This window comes from Schistocerca serialis, chromosome 9 (genome assembly GCF_023864345.2).
Source record: "Schistocerca serialis cubense isolate TAMUIC-IGC-003099 chromosome 9, iqSchSeri2.2, whole genome shotgun sequence".
In the NCBI taxonomy this organism is placed as follows: Eukaryota; Metazoa; Arthropoda; class Insecta; order Orthoptera; family Acrididae; genus Schistocerca; species Schistocerca serialis.
This window is the reverse complement of record NC_064646.1, coordinates 273,219,424-273,240,926: the sequence shown is the minus strand read 5'-3', so window position 1 is coordinate 273,240,926 and position 21,503 is coordinate 273,219,424. Positions and strand designations below refer to the sequence as shown.

The following is a 21,503-nucleotide window of genomic DNA, read 5'->3' as shown; positions in this document are numbered from 1 at the left end:
TCATAATGTAAAAACTACTACTGCTATAGAAAAGCCAATGTTTCAGCCACGATTGCAGCGGCCTTCTTCTGGGTCTGAGGCAGTATCAAACTCAGAAAATTTTTATGTCGACTGACTCTGGCCGCGGAAGCCTACGCAATTATGGAAGGATATCATGTTTGGCAGCATGCTCAGCAACAGAGTGGTCCACTTGTTTCTTGGCCACAATTTGTCGGTGGCCATTCGTGCGGACACAGCTTATTGGTTGTCATGCCTACATAGAATGCAGCACAGTGGTTGCTGCTTAGCTTGTAGATCACATGGCTAGTTTCACAGGTAGCCCTGCCTTTGATGGGATAGGTGATGTTAGTGACCGGACTCAAGTAGGTGGTGATGGGAGGATACATGGCACAGGTCTTGCCTCCAGGTCTATTACAGGGGTTGAGTCATGAGGTAAGGGATTGGGAGCAGGGGTTGTGTAAGGATGAGCGCATATATTGTGTAGATTCGGTGGGCAGTGGAGTACCACTGATACCACTGTGAGAGGAGTGGGAAGAGGAGTGAGCAGGACATTTTTCATTTCAGGGCATGACAAGAGGTAATCAAAACCCTGGCGGAGAATGTAATTCAGTTGCTCCAGTCCTAGATGGTACTGAGTTAAGAGGGGAATGCTCCTCTGTGGCTGGACGGTGGGACTTTGGGAGGTGATGGGAGACTGGAAAGATAAGGCATGGGAATTTGTTTTTGTACAAGGTTGGGAGGATAATTATCTGTCAGCTTGGCAGAATTACGGAGTTGGAACAAGAAGGTAAAGTACGCCTATTCAATAACATTAACATCTGAGATGTGATGGATGGACTGTGCTAAAATGTTTTGCAAATGAACAGAGGCTGTTGTGATATTACTATGCCTCTCCATTAAGTTACCCAAAGCTTCATTACAATGAACCGAAGGCCAGCACAATATAAGATGCATTAAAATCCATGTGACCTGCTAGAATGTTCTTTCTTCATCTTTCTCTGCATCAGCAATCTTAAAATACTGACAGAAATTATAGGAAAGAGGGTAGGCAATTTACAAAACACCATCTATTTTTAATAATTTACTCATTTGATTAATAACACCTTCATAATGTGACCTGTAACATACAACTGAGCCATGCTTTCAAAGCCATTTGGCTTCATTAATTGTGTTGCATATATCTACATCTACATCTATATTGATACTCCGCAAGCCACCCAACGGTGTGTGGCGGAGGGCACTTTACGTGCCACTGTCATTACCTCCCTTTCCTGTTCCAGTCGCGTATGGTTCGCGGGAAGAACGACTGTCTGAAAGCCTCCGTGCGCGCTCTAATCTCTCTAATTTTACATTCGTGATCTCCTCAGGAGGTATAAGTAGGGGGAAGCAATATATTCGATACCTCATCCAGAAACGCACCCTCTCGAAACCTGGCGAGCAAGCTACACCGCGATGCAGAGCGCCTCTCTTGCAGAGTCTGCCACTTGAGTTTATTAAACATCTCCGTAACGCTATCACAGTTACCAAATAACCCTGTGACGAAACGCGCCGCTCTTCTTTGGATCTTCTCTATATCCTCCGTCAGACCGATCTGGTACGGATCCCACACTGATGAGCAATACTCAAGTATAGGTCAAACGAGTGTTTTGTAAGCCACCTCCTTTGTTGATGGACTACATTTTCTAAGCACTCTCCCAATGAATTTCAACCTGGTACCCGCCTTACCAACAATTAATTTTATATGATCATTCCACTTCAAATCGTTCCGCACGCATACTCCCAGATATTTTACAGAAGTAACAGCTACCAGTGTTTGTTCCGCTATCATATAATCATACAATAAAGGATCCTTGTTTCTATGTATTCGCAATACATTACATTTGTCTATGTTAAGGGTCAGTTGCCACTCCCTGCACCAAGTGCCTATCCGCTGCAGATCTTCCTGCATTTCGCTACAATTTTCTAATGCTGCAACTTCTCTGTGTACTACAGCATCATCCGCGAAAAGCCGCATGGAACTTCCGACACTATCTACTAGGTCATTTATATATACTGTGAAAAGCAATGGTCCCATAACACTCCCCTGTGGCACGCCAGAGGTTACTTTAACGTCTGTAGACGTCTCTCCATTGATAACAACATGCTGTGTTCTGTTTGCTAAAAACTCTTCAATCCAGCCACACAGCTGGTCTGATATTCCGTAGGCTCTTACTTTGTTTATCAGGCGACAGTGCGGAACTGTATCGAACGCCTTCCGGAAGTCAAGAAAAATAGCATCTACCTGGGAGCCTGTATCTAATATTTTCTGGGTCTCATGAACAAATAAAGCGAGTTGGGTCTCAAACGATCGCTGTTTCCGGAATCTATGTTGATTCCTACATAGTAGATTCTGGGTTTCCAGAAATGACATGATACGCGAGCAAAAAACATGTTCTAAAATTCTACAAGAGATCGACGTCAGAGATATAGGTCTATAGTTTTGCGCATCTGCTCGATGACCCTTCTTGAAGACTGGGACTACCTGTGCTCTTTTCCACTCATTTGGAACCCTCCGTTCCTCTAGAGACTTGCGGTACACGGCTGTTAGAAGGGGGGCAAGTTCTTTCGCGTACTCTGTGTAGAATCGAATTGGTATCCCATCAGGTCCAGTGGACTTTCCTCTATTGAGTGATTCCAGTTGCTTTTCTATTCCTTGGACACTTATTTCGATGTCAGCCATTTTCTCGTTTGTGCAAGGATTTAGAGAAGGAACTGCAGTGCGGTCTTCCTCTGTGAAACAGCTTTGGAAAAAGGTGTTTAGTATTTCAGCTTTACGCATGTCATCCTCTGTTTCAACGCCATCATCATCCCGTAGTGTCTGGATATGCTGTTTCGAGCCACTTACTGATTTAACGTAAGACCAGAACTTCCTAGGATTTTCTGTCAAGTCGGTACATAGAATTTTACTTTCGAATTCAATGAACGCTTCACGCATAGCCCTCCTTACGCTAACTTTGACATTGTTTAGCTTCTGTTTGTCTGAGAGGTTTTGGCTGCGTTTAAACTTGGAGTGGAGCTCTCTTTGCTTTCGCAGTAGTTTCCTAACTTTGTTGTTGTACCACGGTGGGTTTTTCCCGTCCCTCACAGTTTTACTCGGCACGTACCTGTCTAAAACGCATTTTACGATTGCCTTGAACTTTTTCCATAAACACTCAACATTGTCAGTGTCGGAACAGAAATTTTCGTTTTGATCTGTTAGGTAGTCTGAAATCTGCCTTCTATTACTCTTGCTAAACAGATAAACCTTCCTCCCTTTTTTTATATTCCTATTAACTTCCATATTCAGGGATGCTGCAACGGCCTTATGATCACTGATTCCCTGTTCTGTACATACAGAGTCGAAAAGTTCGGGTCTGTTTGTTATCAGTAGGTCCAAGATGTTATCTCCACGAGTCGGTTCTCTGTAGGTTCAGAGGTATTCTTATATGCAGATGCTCACCTTAACTTTGGTTACTCTGGCTCAAAACTTATGTTATCTGTTACTAGTCAATGAAAAGAACTGGAGGGATTGTACCTTAAATTTGCTGTCGAAAGCTTGTCCAGAAAGGGTGTAATGTAATCTACAAAACACAAATAATAGTGATACACTAAAGTATGACAACAGAAAAGATACAACTGTGCATCTGCTGTTTCTCATACACAATCATCATACCTCAAAGTTGGTTCTTGTTTTCCAAAAAAATACTAAAAGACACAACTGATCATACCAACTGGCAGAGCTCTGGGAAGTTGCAATATGTGAATTACACAGTTGGTCAATGTGAATGTATATAAGACTACCAAAAAACTGGAACATATCTAGTGATTGTGTACTTACCCCTCCTGCTGCCTCAGAGCAGTTTCAGCAATTTAAGCTCTACTGTGACTGCAGCTAGAAAACATTAGAAATGTGCGACTAATCCTTCACGAAGCAATAAATACCTAATTTCTTTTCCAGTGGTGTGATGAGCTGAGGTAAGGACTCTGCGTCCAACACAAATCCACCTTCAGGAGCACGGCGTGGTCTTATCTCCAGAGGAGTTAAGTAAATCCACTGCGACCGCAGAGAAAAGTTAGCAACTGTCGAAAGCTTGTCCAGAAAGGGTGTAATGTAATCTATACAAAACACAAATAATAGTGATACACTAAAGTATGACAACAGAAAAGATACAATATTTATATGAGAAAATAAAGATTGTACAAGGACGGCATTTTTAACTAATGTGATCCACAGTCTGATTAATAATCACAGAAACTGTACATCAGTTAAGATCTGAAATAAACACCACCACTTAAACATAGAGCTAGGATGATGCAGTATTTGAAAACACACAAAATTTTGAAATTAATAAAAACAGTTAAATCATCATCCTACAAATACAATTCAAAGCTTTGTAAGCATTTATATACCATTTTATCAACAATTTCAATTCTAATATGATACTTGGTACAAAAGGGGAGTGCTTACATAAACATTTGTTAAAAGAGGAGATATTACAGCAAAACTGATACACATAAAAACAAATAATGGAACAAGCTACTTCCTAAGATCTGATCTATCAATATATCACTTTGTTTGTAGCACAGTCTAAATGGAAATTAGTGCAGGTCAGATCTGGGTATAAAACAGATATAAGAATTCGTGGACAGAATTATAGACCAAAATCCCTAGCGAGCATCTGTTACAGCATTCTACATTATACGCTACAGCTTCTCTCAAAGGATCAGAAGTTCAAAAATACATTATTTATGTGAAACACAGTTTGCTTTTTTCACAGATGATACTTTGCAAATGGTAGACATAGCTGAGTCATCACCTAACATTTCTGAACGTTGTTCAACAATGTGACCTGTTGCTGACCGGCAACCAAGATATGATCACATGGAGTATTTTCACAAATATGTGACTGCCCTGAAGAATTTTTGAATAATAAAAGCCAGGATGTTAAGTCGGACAGAAACAAAGTGACATCATGTGCGCCTCAAGGAAGTGTCGTACAACCACTAATGTTGTCAGTTACATAATCAATCAAGCACATAGGGATGCCTGTGAATGCTGTTGTGTACACAAACTACTGCCACTGGATGATCATAAGGAAATGCAAAATAACTTAAGGCCACATTTCCACTCGCTGTACAGAATGGCAGTTCTCTCTAAATATGGATAAATACTAAATGATGTCAATAAAAACAGAAACAACCCAACAGCACATCATTCGAGATTGGTGGAAAACTTATTTACAGATTATGGATTTTTATGTAATACCAACACACAAAATTTGTAGTAATTAAAATGTGTAAAACACAAAATACTTTGAAACTTTACAAAATAGTTTATTTAACATAAAACAACATCTGAATCACACCATCACCTACTATACGAGGTCTGTCTAAAAAGTATCTGACCTTTGATTTTCCCGCGCAAAATAGAGACGACAGCTCGGTGACACTGTACACAGTAAAGGAAGAGACCTTTATGTGCATGCGTGAATTCTGACCCCACCTTAAAGCATGTTATTTGCAGCCTGTCGGTCGCTGCACGAGATGCTACACAATGTGTTTGTTGGATTACCGATACTCTCAAGATGGCTGAACGTGTTGAGCATAGATACTGCATCAAATTTTGTCAAAAGCTTCGTGATTCTCAAAGCTAAACAATTCGTAAGATTCAGCAGTTGTTTGGAGAAGATGCAATGGGTGTAACACAAATTAAGGAGTGGTTCAACCAATTCAAAAATGGCTGCACATCAGTGGAGAGTGGCCAGCGTTCTGACAGGCCCCAAACTACTCGGAGTGCAGCTGTTGTTGAGAGGATGCGAAATTTGGTGATGGCAGATCGTTGCTTGACCGTGCAGGAGATTGCCAACGAGGTTGGAGTGAGTAAGATTCTGCACATGCAAATTTGTGTGATGATTTGAACATGCACCAAGTGGCTGCGAAATTCGTGCCCAGGTTGTTGTCGCCGGAACAAAATGACCATTTTGACGTTGCACAGGACCTTCTGCACACCACCAACGTTGACCCTGGGTTTCTGAACACTCTGATAAATGGAGATGTGTCATAGGTGAATGGGTATGAACCAGAAACAAAAAGACAGTAGTCACAATGGAAGCATACCGAGTCTCCAAGGCCGAAGAAAGTGCGGCATGTGCAAAGAAAAATCAAGGTGATGCTGACCGTCTTCTTTGATGTCCGTGGAATTGTGCATCATGAATATGCACCAAAAGCACAAACAGTGGCAAAGGTGTACTATCAAGATGTTCTCCGGCAACTCTGTGACGCAGTTCGGTGCAAAAGACCAGATATGTGGATGGCGAAAAACTGGCAACTGTATCACGACAACGCCGCTGCACTTTTAAGCCACTTGATCCAAAATTTCTTGGCCAAACATGGAATTACAGCCATTCGCCAACCTCCCTATTCTCCAGACATGGCTCCTTGCAATTTCTGATTGTTTCCAAAATTGAAGACGCCACTGAAATGATCCCGTTTTGAGAGTAGAAAAGAGGAAGAGATAATGTGGAACACAATGACAGAGCTGAACACCATTCCAAAAGAATACTTCCAGAAGTGTTTCCAGCAGTTGAAGGATCAATGGGCTAAGTGTGTGCAAGCACAAGGGGACTACTTTGAAGGGGATTAGGGACCCAACCCCATCAGGTATTCGAAATATTTCTTTCTGGCCAAAGGTTGGATACTTTTAAGACAAGCCTCGTGTTATCTTAACATGCACTTAAATGTAAAAGAAACTCGAAAAGTATAAAAATGAGGTATGCTTTACATTACTTTTTTTTTTACATTCAAATGAACACCCTTAGCCGCTTACAGGCGTTGACGTACGTCAACGGAGACAGCTGAAAATGTGTGCGCCGACCAGGACTTGAACCCGGGATCTTCTGCTTACATGGCAGACGCTCTATCCATCTGAGTCACCGAGGACAAAGAGGATAGCGCAACTGCACGGATTTATCTCTGGCACGCCTCCTGCGACACCCACATTCTCAATGTATTGTCCCGCACTACATTGGTAGTGCCCCCGTCCATTATACTCATTACTCGCAGCACGTTGGCAATTCCCGTAAAGAGTTCGGGCATTGTTTGTGCAATCGCACAGAAGAAGATGGTCAAGTGGCTGGTGAGCCTTAACAATATATATACTAAGGTGGTATCTGTTCTTTCGGACATGTCCAAAAGAACAGATACCATCGGTGACTATGCAGCTTGTTAGAATGAAATTACAATGAAATGAACACCCTTAGCTGCTTACAGGCATTGACATACGTCAACGGGGACAGATGAAAATGTGTGCCCCGACCGGGACTCGAACCCGGGATCTCCTGCTTACATGGCTGACGCTCTATCCATCTGATCCACCGAGGGCACAGAGGATAGCGCGACTGCACGGATTTATCTCTGGCACACCTCCCACGAAACCCACATTCTCAACGTATTGTCCTGCACTACATTCGTAGTGCCCCCGCCCGTTATACTCATTACTCGCGGCGCGTTGCTGATTCCCATAAACAGTTTTGGGATTGTTTGTGCATTCGCACAGAAGAAGAAGATGGTCAAGTGGCCGGTGAGCCTTAACTATATATATACTAAGATGGCATCTGTTCTTTTGGACATGTCCTTAACTATATATATACTAAGATAGTATCTGTTCTTTCAGACATGTCCTTAACTATATATATACTAAGATAGTATCTGTTCTTTCAGACATGTCCGAAAGAACAGATACCATCTTAGTATATATATATATAGTTAAGGCTCACCAGCCACTTGACCACCTTCTTCTTCTTCTGTGCAAATGCACAGACAATGCTCGAACTCTTTATGGGAATCGGCAACGCGCCACGAGTAATGAGTATAATGGGGCACTACGAATGTAGTGCGGGACAGCACGTTGAGAATGTGGGTTTCGTGGGAGGCGTGCCAGAGATAAATCCCTGCAGTCGCACTATCCTCTGTGTCCTCGGTGGCTCAGATGGCTAGAGCATCTGCCATGTAAGCAGAAGATCCCGGGTTCGAGTCCCGGTTGGCGCACACATTTTCATCTGTCCCCGTTGACGTATGTCAACGGCTGTAAGCAGCTAAGGGTGTTCGTTTCATTGTAATTTCATTCTAACGAGCTGCATGGTCACCGATGGTATCGGTTCTTTCGGACATGTCCGAAAGAACGGATACCATCTTAGTGTATATATACTTATTTTTTTTATTTTGAAAGTCTATACAGCACTACTACAAGAAAACTGTTTTCAGTCACATCAGCTAACCAAAATGTACGTCTTCACTTAAATCGCTACGGTCTCAAAACTTTCCATTCATTTTGATACACAACGAATAGCCAGGTATTTATCAAAATTTTCTGCAGACACAGAATGTCAGTAACCAGAAAGAACATTTTTGCAGGAGGTAAATGATGTCTCCACATCACAAAACATTCATAGTGCAAAAATTTAGGACATGAAATATTACTGGAGATGTCAGTTGGAGCAACATCTCCTTGCCCACTAAAGATACTGAAGATAGTAGCAAAAGTCAAGTAGCACAGATTTTTGCCAAAATTGTGTCATCAACCTTATTCACTACCCACTATGCAGTATCACCTCTAATGGCAGTCGGGCTCAGGTGGCAATGCTAGGTTCAGCGGGAGTTCTCTACAGAGTGGCATACAATGTGGGGCTTTGCAGAACACTTGGTGCTCGGTATAGGAAATTATTTTCAGTGTGTGTGTGTGTGTGTGTGTGTGTGTGTGTGTGTGTATTTCTCCTTTCTTTTGCAACGTTGTGCGAGTCTGCAACTTAAAATGCAATCTTTACAGTATCAATCAATCTTTTTCATTATTGTTGATATTCCAGCCTGCAGTTCCCACTACTTCATGTGTGGCAATTACTTATCACAAAGTTTTGAGGGCCTCCAGGTAACAAAAATCAAAATCGTTTTCCGTAATGTTGAATTGACAGCATTGAGAATTGTACTATTTATCGAGTAATCGAATTCCAACGGATTTCTTTTGGAACTCATGTGGATCACCTCACACTTTTCGTTATTTAGCGTCAACTGCCACCTGCCACACCATACAGCAATCTTTTCTAAATCGCTTTGCAACTGATACTGGTCTTCGGATGACCTTACTAGACAGTAAATTACAGCATCATCTGCGAACAACCCGAGAGAACTGCTCAGATTGTCACCCAGGTCATTTATATAGATCAGGAACAGCAGAGGTCCCGGGACGCTTCCCTGGGGAACACCTGATATCACTTCAGTTTTACTTGATGATTTGCCGTCTATTATTACGAACTGCGACCTTCCTGACAGGAAATCACGAATCCAGTCGCACAAATTAGATGATACCCCATAGGCCCGCAGCTTGATTAGAAGTCGCTTGTGAGGAACAGTGTAAAAAGCTTTCCGGAAATCCAGAAATACGGAATCAACCTGAGATCCCCTGTCGATAGCGGCCATTACTTGAAGTCTGAAACACAGAATTTTTGCAGCAACCATAGCGGAGCACATTTCACTGAAAAGTTTGATTTTGAGGTTTGGAGTCTTTTGCATTTGCATCAATAACATTTGCTTCTTAGACGATTGCACTACTTTGTATGCTTATCACTATGTATATGTTGCTGAAGTTGGGACTTCACAGAGCATCTGATCTTCTTAACGCACGCTTAACACAGAATAAGCTCTCCATTGGCAGTGACAGTGTTGCTGATTGTAATCAAAAATCTTAATTTAAATAAGTTTGGTGTAACTGGAGGCATATTGAACACAAACAGTGGTGAGCTCTTAAGGAGTACTATCTGACAAACTTTTCTTGCCAAACGCACTCCCTCGCTCTGAATTGGTAGAAGTTGCTAGCATTCGGGAAAACTTTTGTTTGCCCCACTGCCGATCTTGACAGCACATGAAGCACTTCACTACACAATAATGGCTACAACAATGTTAAGCAAAGTACTGTTATCATATCTGCTTTGCTTTTGAGAACTGAAGTATCAAATCTTACAAGGCACCCCTCGAGTGGGAGGTCACAAATTCATTCTTCAGTAAGACTCATTTGAACATTTTGTGTTAACAATTATGATAGGAAAAATATTAGCTGCTAATGACTCACAATGTGCATCAGGGCAGTGACAGAAAATGACTGTCTGGGAGATGCAGCGACCAACCTTCTATGGGATGTATCTGTTACATTTCAAGAAATGGACATTATCAACATTCAAAAATGTTCAAAACAAACATTAATTGACTATGAAAACCGAATAAAAAATGGGGCATCACAGTGATCATAAAAGTTCGCACCATCAAGATTGGAGGCAAACTCCTTGGGAGTTACAAACTGAACAGGACGTTCAGCTAAGTGTCAACTCTTAAAGAATGCATCTAGAATCATATTGGCATAATGGGGTGATGGGAACTGATGAAATGTGCTGCCCTGCAACCTAATGCTAAATAGTTCTGTTGTGGAGCTTATTGTAAAACTGTCTATCCTTTAAGTCGTAGCTACAGATAGTGAGATAATACATTGGAATGCCAAAGAAACTGGTATAGGCACGTGTATTCAAATATAAATATATTGTCGCAGAAGAAGCTGAGTAGCGCAGTTGCTGTAGTGTAGTGGTTATGATACTAGACTGTTGCATGGAGGGTCGTGAGTTCAAAACTTACCTGAACTGTATAATTATAATTTCTTTATTCGGTTTGAGTACATTCTAGAAGTATCCACAAATGGTAAGAATCATTGTACTGGAATGTTCTGTAGCTGTATATATGCTGCATGTGTCTGGTTGGAGGCAGTTCGCTCCGCACTCTTGTATGTGCAAGTACTGAATAAACCTTCATTAAGTGAAGTTAGTGTTCTTCATTCATCTAATTACATCTTCTTCTACATGACATTATTTGGTGGAGGCGCCGGGTATTGGAACTTGTGATACCGCACATTATCGACGACACAGTGGCTCACATCAGGCTACGATGGAGCCGCCGTTTACGTAGCAAGAAACCCAAATTTGAGCCATATTCAACAGATCGCAATCTACTGGAGACAGCCAGTGTGTGCCACCACAAGAGACATCCTTCCGGGTTCTCTGGTGATGATGGACAAGATCCAAACAAGTGGCTGAAGGTATATGAGCATATAGCCAAATTTAACAAATGGGATGACACTGTGTGTTTGGCTAATGTATTTTTCTACTTGGAGGGCACTGCCAAGCAATGGTATGAGAACAACAAGGAGAAGTTCACAAGCTGGGAAGTATTCCAGGCGGAAATACGCAAGTATTTCGGCGACACACGACGATTGAAGTGCAAGGCTGAAGATAAATTAAAGTGCAGGGCACAGCATCCAGGAAAAACGACAGCATCCTACATTCACAACGTCTTGAAGCTGTGTAAAATAGTGCACCCTCGCATGAAGGAGGAAGATAAGGTTGCACATCTTATGAAGGGTGTTGCTGAGGACATGATCAAGCCCTGCTCCTGAAGGAGGTTTCGACAGCAGATAACTTCATAAAATGGTGCCACTATATCGAGACAATGCATCAAAAAAGAATTACATGCAAGAAGTTTTTTAACAGCTTCCAAACGTTGTATCAATGTCTGTGATGGAGGAAGGAACTGATTTCGCAAGTGTTCCTCGTCAGATAGTGAGAGATGAAGTTCAGAAGGCACTTGGATTGTACGGCGAGCAAAAAACCGAGATGCTTCAAGAGGTCATAAGGGAGGAAGTGGAACCAACTTTGAACCCAATCTCTCGTCCTTCATTTCCCTTTAAAACAGTAGCAAAGTCGAGACCCAGGCAAAGTTACATTCCTACGATGCCGCATGAGGAACCTGTTTGAGCACCAAGAAAGATTGACGCCTTGAGGACCCAGGATAACCAATCAGTATGCTTCCACTGCGGACGACTGGGACATGTGGTGCGCTATTGTCGCAAAAGGCAGCTGATATTTGATGATGCCCGCACCAAGAGACAGCAGACTGATCTTAGCTGACACCAACTCCAGGACGGAGAAGATGAACAAGAAGATGTGGGTGCAGGACAATGTAGGTCACCATCGCCACTAGGTAGCTGCTGAAGAGTACGCTCCCCAACACGCCGATCAAGGTCTCCATCGCTGTTTAGAAGCTCCAGCCAATCACCTAGCCGCCACAACCTGGAAAACTAAAGAGGGCGACCTTCCTAGGAGGTGAGGCCGCTGAAGAGAAAAACCCTCCGCCGTTGATCACTACAAAAATGATAGGAAACTACGTCGATATCCTCATGGATGGCTGACCAGCTCAAGCTCTTGTGTACTCTAGAGCATCATATGCAGTCATTTCGGAGAAGTACCATTGCCAGTTGCAGAAAACCGTATTCGTCGGCAACAAAACATCTCTGCTGAAGGTGGCTAATCGGAAATATGTAAAACCTACAAGAAGATGTGTCATTCATGTGGGTATAAGTGGCCATATACAGCCCTTAGAATCTGTCATCTTACAAGAGTGTAGTCATGACGTCATTCTCAGATGGGACTTTTGAAAGCTTCTCAGGCAATTATAGATTGTGGTCGCTCGAAGATTATGCTAGACGAGATGGCATACTGTGGACAGGAAGATGTGCACCCGAGTGTGTGGAGACTGCGTGTGTTGGATGAAGTGATCATTCCTGCAGTCAGCGTTAGAAAGGTAACTCATGTGTTATGCCATGCATCAACCCATGGATCTTGTAGTGGAATGTAAGAGAAGCATACCACTGAAGAATAACTTGGTCATCCCAGCCTCTGTCGTCTCGTTTAAGAACGGATTCGGTGAATTGTGGATAGTTAACTGTCGCTGAGAACCGCAGATCTTTCCAAGAGGCAAGTGCGTAGCAAATGCTGAGCTGTTAATTGCAGAACAGCTGAGTGTCATAGAAACGTCGCATGCCAAGTCTGTGGGCGAAATTAGTGCTACCACTATGAGACATGATCTTCTAGCTCGACTATCACCAGACCTCACTAAGGAACAACAGAATTAGCTACTTGCCATTCTTCAAGAGTTCTCTGAATGCTTCAATCCACAAGTGAAGAGCAAATTAGACACATTGATGGTGAAGCACTGGATTGACACTGGAGACAATCAATCAATAAGCCATAGACCATACCATGTGCCAGCAACGTCGAATAATTCACAACAAGGTACAGAAAATGAAGAAGAATGACATCATTCAGCCTTCAAAGAGCCCAAGGTCATAATCAGTGGTCCTCATCAGGAAGGAGGATGGCAGTTGGTGCTATTGTGTTGATTACAGGAAGCTTAATAAGATAACTAAAAAGGACATTTACCCTCTTCTACGAATTGACGATACACTAGATTGTCTGAAGGGGCCTACGTTTTTCTCAACCATGGACATGTACTTTGGATACTGGCAAATCAAAGTAGATGAGGTTGATCATGAGAAAACTGCATTCATCACCCCTGAGGGCCTGTATCAAAGACTTTTGTATCAAAGCCAGGCCACTCGAAGAGTTGTTAAAAGCCAATGCTACATTTATCTGAGGTGGTGCTCAACAAGATTCTTTCAATGTGCTGCGAAAGGCTCTGACGACTGACCCTGTACTTGGTCTGTCTGATGAGAGAGCACCTACAGAACTACACACAGATGCCAATGGGTATGGGATTGGTGCTATTTTGATGCAAATTTCAGATGGAAAAGAGAAGGTTATAGCCTACGCTTCTAGGACACTTACAAAAGCTAAGGGAAACTACTCAACTGCAGACAGAAAATGACTTGCTGTGATCTGGGCCACGTCCATATTTCGACAATATCTCTATGGAAGGTCACTCACAGTTGTTACAGACCATCATTCACTTTGTTGGTTGGCAGCTCTTAAGGATCCAACAGGACGACTCGCCAGGTGGGCACTATGTCTTCAAGAGTATGACATTACCACTGTGTACAGAAGGGGAAGAAAAACACCAAGAGACCAACTGTCCCTCAAAAAACCCTGTGCAAGACCATTAGGAGTTTGATGAAGATAGTGACTGTCTCGCTACACTACAGGATCTCTCTCCTGAGCAGGAGGAGGCCACCAAGATATCTCAAATTATGCTTGCCTTAAACTGCTCAGAGGATGTGAAAGGACTATTTAAGGTAGTTAATGGATTGCTTTGCAAGAAAAACTTTGATGCGTTTGGAAAGAGGTGGCTACCAGTGATTCCTAAACACATGCACTTCGATGTTCTACAGAAATTCCATGACACGCCTGAGGCCGGACATTTAGGATTTATTAAGACATACGATAGGATCTGCAAGAGATTTTTCTATACAGGTTTATTTAGTTGTGTCTGTCACTATGTGTCGCACTATTGAGAGTGCCAGAGGAGAAAGGCATTTCCTCAGAAACCATCTAGCTGACTCCTACCAATTCCACCAGCCAAAATGCCTTTCCAGCGTGTTGGGATTGACCTCCTTGGACAATTTCCAACGTCTGCTAGTGGCAACAGATGGATTATTGTTTGCACTGATTATACGACACACTATGAAAGTATTAGGTCATTAATTACAGATCAAGGGAAAGTTTTTCAATCGAATCTTGTGACAGAGATAAACCATCGGAGCAATATTACTCATCACATGACGACTGTTTACCATCTGCAAACTAACAGGCTTACTGAACGCCTTATAAGACGTTGGCCGACATGCTATCAGTGTTCGTCAAAGTTGAGCAGAGCAACTGGGATGAGGTGCTACATTTCATTATGTTTGCCTACAACACCGCCAAACGAGACACCACAAGATTTACACCATTTTTCCTGGTGCATGGACATGAGGCGACAGCGATGATGGACACTGTGTTTCCGTTACATGCCAATGATGTGGACGACAACTACATCGGCCAGGTGTTAACCAGAGCTGAGGAAGCTCGGCAGTTAGCTCGAATCAGCACACTGCAGGCTCAAGAAAACAATAGCCAAAGGTATGAAGTGAGCCACCACCCTGTTGTTTACCAGCCTGGTGACCTCGTCTGGATCTTCACTCCTGTTCAGAAGATCGGTCTCTCTGAGAAGCTCCTCAGGCGCTACTTTGGACCTTATTTGGTTGTAAGACAGTTGTCTGATATTACTTATGAAGTTGAAGATTTTGACTCCATCACAAGACGATGAAAGATCAGAGATATGGTCCACGTCCATCGAATGCAACCCAGGATAAATTTGAAGCTCCAGCAACATGCAACAAGCAGAAAGGTGACGAAGAACGTAGTGGCAAGGGAAGTTCTAAGAAGATCACCGCGAGGGCGAACATCAGTCATTGGGAGTCGGAGTATGCAGGACCGATGACTTGTTCCCGGACTAGGAGGACATAACACCAAGGCGCTGTTCTCTTAAGGAGGGAGCAATGTCACAGAAGAAGCTCAGTAGCACAGTCGCTGTAGTGTAGTGGTTATGATACTAGACTGTTGCATGGAAGGTGATGAGTTTAAAACTCACCTGAACTGTAAAATTTTAATTTCTATATTCGGTTCAAGTACATTCTAGAAGTATCCACAAATGGCAAGAATCATTGTACTGGAATGTTCTGTAGCTGTACATATACCGTATGTATTCTGGCCGGAGGCAGTTCGATCCCCGCTCTTGTATGTGCAAGTGCTGAATAAACCTTCGTTAAGTGAAGTTAGTGTTCATCATTCATCCCTTCTTCTACGTGACATTATTCTGGTGGAGGCGCCAGGTATTGGAACTTGTGATGCCATACATTATCGATGACACAGTGGCTCCCATCAGGCCACAACGGAGCTGCCATTTACGTGGCGAGAAACCCGAGTTCAAGCCATATTCAACATATCGCAATCTACCGGATACAGAAGAATAAGATGATGTTACGATGACAGCAACTATGTGCCACCACATGAGACATCCTTCCAGGTTCTCTGGTGATAATGGCCAAGATCCAAACAAGTGGCTCAAGGTATATGAGCATACAGCCAAATACAGGGTGATTCAAAAAGAATACCACAACTTTAAAAATGTGTATTTAATGAAAGAAACATAATATAACCTTCTGTTATACATCATTACAAAGAGTATTTAAAAAGGTTTTTTTTTCACTCAAAAACAAGTTCAGAGATGTTCAATATGGCCCCCTCCAGACACACGAGCAATATCAACCCGATACTCCAACTCGTTCCACACTCTCTGTAGCATATCAGGCGTAACAGTATGGATAGCTGCTGTTATTTCTCGTTTCAAATCATCAATGGTGGCTGGGAGAGGTGGCCGAAACACCATATCCTTAAAATACCCCCAATAAGAAAAAATCGCAGGGGGTAAGATCAGGGCTTCTTGGAGGCCAGTGATGAAGTGCTCTGTCACGGGTTGCCTGGCGGCCGATCCATCGCCTCGGGTAGTTGACGTTCAGGTAGTTACGGACAGATAAGTGCCAATGTGGTGGCGCTCCATCCTGCTGAAATATGAATTGTTGTGCTTCTTGTTCGAGCTGAGGGAACAGCCAATTCTCTAACATCTCCAGATACTGCAGTCCAGTTACAGTAGCACCTTCGAAGAAAAAGGGACCAAAAACTTTATCGGCTGAAATGGCACAGAAAACGTTCACCTTAGGCGAGTCATGTTCATACTGAGTTGTTTCCCGCGGATTCTCAGTGCCCCATATACAGACACTGTGACGGTTGACTTTCCCGTTAGTGTGGAAAGTTGCTTCATCACTAAACACAATCTTTGAAACGAAAGATTCATCTGTTTCCATTTGAGCAAGGATAAAATCACAGAAATCGATTCTTTTAATCTTATCAGCTGCAGACAGTGCTTGAACCAATTTCAGACGATAAGGTTTCATAACTAACCTTTTTCGTAGGACTCTCCATACAGTTGATTGTGGAATTTGCAGCTCTCTGCTAGCTCTGCGAGTCGATTTTCCTGGGCTGCGAACAAATGCTTGCTGGATGCGTGCTACATTTTCATCACTCGTTCTCGGCCGTCCAGAACTTTTCCCTTTGCACAAACACCCATTCTCTGTAAACTGTTTATACCAACGTTTAATACACCACCTATCAGGAGGTTTAACACCATACTTCGTTCGAAATGCACGCTGAACAACTGTCGTCGATTCACTTCTGCCGTACTCAATAACACAAAAAGCTTTCTGTTGAGCGGTTGCCATCTTAGCATCAACTGACGCTGACGCCTAGTCAACAGAGCCTCAAGCGAACAAATGTACAACTAAATGAAACTTTATAGCTCCCTTAATTCGCCGACAGATAGTGCTTAGCTCTGCCTTTTGTTGTTGCAGAGTTTTAAATTCCTAAAGTTGTGGTATTCTTTTTGAATCACCCTGTATAACAATATGTGACAATATGTAAATAGGCAGAATACGGTGCTGTGGTCGACAACACCTACATAAGACAACAAGTGTCTGGTGCAGTTGTTATATTGGTTACTGCGGCAATGGCAGGTTATCAAGATTTAAGTGAGTTTGAACGTGGTGTTATAGTTGGTGCACAGGCAATAGGACACAGCATCTCCAAGGTAGTAATGAGGTGGGGATTTTCTTATATGACCATTTCATGAGTGTAGCGTGAATATCAGGAATCCGGTATAACATAAAATCTCCAACATTGCTGCAGCCAGAAAAAGATCCTGTAAGAACAGGATTAACGACAACTGAAGAGAATCGTTCAACATGACAAAAGCGCAACCTTCCGCAAATTGCTGCAGATATCAATGCTAGGCCATCAACAAGTGTCAGCGTGTGAACCGTTCGACGAAACATCATCGATATGGGCTTTTGGAGTAAAAGGCTCACTCGTGTACCCTTGATAACTGCACAACGGAAAGCTTATGCCTCACCTGGGTCCGTCAGCACTAACATTGGACTGTCGATGACTGGAAACATGTTGCACGGTCTGGCAAGTCTCATTTCAAATTATACCGAGTGGATGGACGTGTACAGGCATGAAGACAACCTCATGAATCCCTGGACCCTGCAAGTCAGGAGGGGCTGTTCAAGCTGGTGTGGAGCATGCGCAGTTGGAGTGATGGGGACCCCTGATATGTCTAGATAAGACTGACAGGTGACACGTACGTAAGCATCCTGTCTGACCACCTGCATCCATTCACATCTATTGTGCATTCCAACAGATTTGGGCAATTCCTGGAACACTTCTGAGTTTAAACACTTCTGATGGCCACCGAACTCCCCAGACATTAACGTTATTGAGAGATGCCTTGAAATGTGCTGTTCAGAAGAGATTTCCAAGCCCTCTTACTCATACGGATTTATGGACAGTCCTGCAGGATTCATGGTGTTAATTCCCTCCAGCACTACTTCAGACATTAGTTGAGTCCATGCCACGTCGTGTTGCAGCACTTTTGCGTGCTCACGGGGGCCGTATACAATATTAGGCAGATGTGCCAGTTTCTTTGCCCCTCCAGTGTATGTTATAGACGTGAAAAAAGAAAAAAACAAATCCAGAGGCAGAATTTGTTAGTGGTTCCATGTGGTATGAACAGCAATGTCACATATTTTTCAGAAGGGATATTTTACTCTAAAGGGGTATGGATTTTTATATGCAGACCAGGAATCAAGCAAAATCAAGTTATTTTGATCAGCTACTGGCCAAAAGCAGTGCTCATACCATAGCTGCAGTTCTCTTACATCCATTTTGCCACTCTTATTTACTGCGACGTAAATATTCCCTACTGCCCTTGCAAGTTCACGCACACGAGAAAGAATTGTAGGGGGTAAAACACCTTCAATTCTCACAGAAGAATAAATAACTTTCCAGCCAATTTATCATCCAGATTAACGATCGGCATAATTGTATACGAGTGCATTAAGGCACTGAAGTTAGTTGATCTCGAAACAACTCTCTTCATACTTCTAATCTCGAAGGTACCTTTTGTATACACTTCCTCTTAAAATCCCAATAGGCCGGAGTTGAAAACAAATTCCTTAGTGAACTATGGAACAAGTTTGTTTATTTCATCTACAAATTTTCGGACTTATTCTGCAGATTGATGTGTCACATCAGGTTTGTTTGAAATTTTGTAGTCTTCCAATTCTGTAGCTATGTTTGAAGTTACGTGACCATCCACCGCTTCCTTTTAAATCACTGTAATCTATGTCGCGCGCAATATGATGTGCATAATGTCGTAAGTCATTATCATTCACATCCTATAAATTGTTTTGAGCGACCTCGAAATGCACTAACACCAGTTTTTGTAACAAGTGTGCTTTGTCCTCCCTTAAACATCTGTAGTATTTCATATGTGCTACACGATCATACTGCTGCAGAGTTATTCAACATCTGTTCATAATTATTTTCTTACTATGCTGTGGATGATCTTCCATGTACGTAATTATGTTTAGTGTCAGCTCCTTGGACAACAATTGTGTTTTACTATGTTTCACTGGAGATGGGATATTGTTTGTCTGTTTTTGTTTTAGGGTGCTTAAACAACCTGGGTCATATGCACCCACGTCTGAACTGTACAACATGAAGACAAAAAAGGAGTTAAAAACGACTACACATTAAGCCCAATCGATGGAAAGAAAAACAGTCAAAAACAGGGACTTGGAGAAGGTTCCATAGAATATGCCGTAGAGAAATGGATGACCTGAACTAAAGATTAAAAGTCCTTTGCCATATTGCTACAACAGTAAAAAGTAAAACACAGTCGAGAGTCCACGTGTGTTGCTGGATGTACTGCATGACCTGATACAGGGTGAAGAGCTCTCTCGTAAATACTGAGCACTGTTCTGGAAGCCGATACCAAAAAACGTCGGTGTCAATAACAAAGGCACACCTGACACCACGGTCAGTCTGAGAGCCATCAATGTACAGAAAGGTACTATTGCAAAGTTCCGTACAAAAGTCATGAAACTTACGGCGATAAAACAAGGCCAGAGTAGTGTTCTTAGGAAGCGAATGAAGGCCAAGGTGAACACGGGCTGCCACAGGAAGCCAAGATGGTGAAGAGTTCACACCAATCAGGAAAGTGGCAGGTAGTGTGAAGTTAAGCTGTCGGAGCTAGAGCCGAAAGCGAACTCCAGGAGGTAAAAGAGAAACGTGACATGCCCCATACTGGTAATCAAAGGAGTCACTGAAGGAGGCATAGGATGGGTGGCCAGACATGGCAGACAAAAGGCTGAGGAGAAAGTCACAGTGGTATGACAGTGGTAGTTAGGCAGCTTCTGCATACAGACTCTAACTGGGATAGTGTAAAAGGTGCCAGTGGCCAAACGGATGCAATGATGGTGGATAGTATTGAGACGGTGTAAGAGGGATGGACATGCAGATGCATAAACAAAACACCCATAGTCTAGTTTTAAATGGACAAGGGACCAGTACATATGGTGGAGGGTGGAACAATCTGCTCCCCAGGTAAGACACGTGGGGGGACCAAGCAAGCTTCCTATTGAGCATGAGTCCCAGGAATTTCGTAGTTTGAACAAACAGAAGAGCAACAGGCCCAACATGGAAGGATGGTGGAAGAAACCAATTGCCCCATCAGAAATTCAGACAAACGGTTTTGGCAGTGGAAAAGTGAAAGCCATTGTTGATGCTCCATGAGTAAAGACTCATCAATGAGGACGCCACTCAAGGAGACAAGTCCGTGGAGAACTGCAATAGATTGCAAAATCGTCAGTGAAAAGGGGGAGGAGATGCCGGGCATGAGACAGACCATTATAGGGTTGATGGCAATAGCAAAGAGGATTATGCTCAGCACAGAGCCCTGAAGCACACTGTTTTCCTGGATGAAGGTGTCCGACAAGACAGAACCCACACGTACCTTGAAAACTCGGTCTTTGAAAAATTCCTGAAGGAAACGGGGCATGCGGCTATGAAAGCCCCACATATAGAGAGTACGGTGGATACTGGTCCTCCAGCAGGTGTCATAGGCTTTCTCCAAATCAAAAAACACGGCAACAGTCTGGTATTTCCGCAGAAAACCACTCATGACAAAGCGACAAGATGGTCAACAGCAGAATGGCACACTTCAGAATTCACACTGTGCAGTGGTTAGTAAATTGTGAGACTCAAGCCACCATACCACCCAGGCATGAATCATACATTCCATCACCTTGCAAATACAGCTGGTGAGAGAAATGGGGTGATATCCAGAAGGAAGGTATTTGTCCTTACCAGGCTTGGGACTGGGGATGACAGTTGGCTTCATGCCAGCATCTGGGAAATGTGCTCTCTGCCCAGATGTGATTGTACATATAAAGGAAAAAGTACTTATCCACAAGAGAAAGGTTCTGCAACATCTGAATTTGAACATCGTCCGGCCCTTGGGCGGAGGATCAGGACGAAGTGAGAGCATGATCTAGCTCCCTCATATAAAAGGTGCATTTGTAGCACTCATGATTTTGGGAAGAGAGGGGTACTGCCCAAGCCTCCTCCACTCGTTTCCAATGGAGGAAGGGAGGGTGACAGTGGGTGCAATTTGAAATCTCCGCAAAATAGCAGCCCAAAGTGTTGGAGATAACAATAGGATCT

At 42.9% G+C, this 21,503-nt stretch overlaps 1 protein-coding gene across 1 annotated transcript in view; it reads right to left on the bottom strand.

Moving 5' to 3' along the window:
• Window positions 1-21,503, bottom strand: part of LOC126418587 (GPI transamidase component PIG-S) — a 51,441-nt gene that overhangs the window by 11,177 nt on the left and 18,761 nt on the right. The window contains exon 5 of the mRNA XM_050085409.1: window positions 3,961-4,134. Coding sequence (XP_049941366.1) covers window positions 3,961-4,134 — 174 coding nt within the window. The remainder of the gene's footprint in view (window positions 1-3,960; window positions 4,135-21,503) is intronic.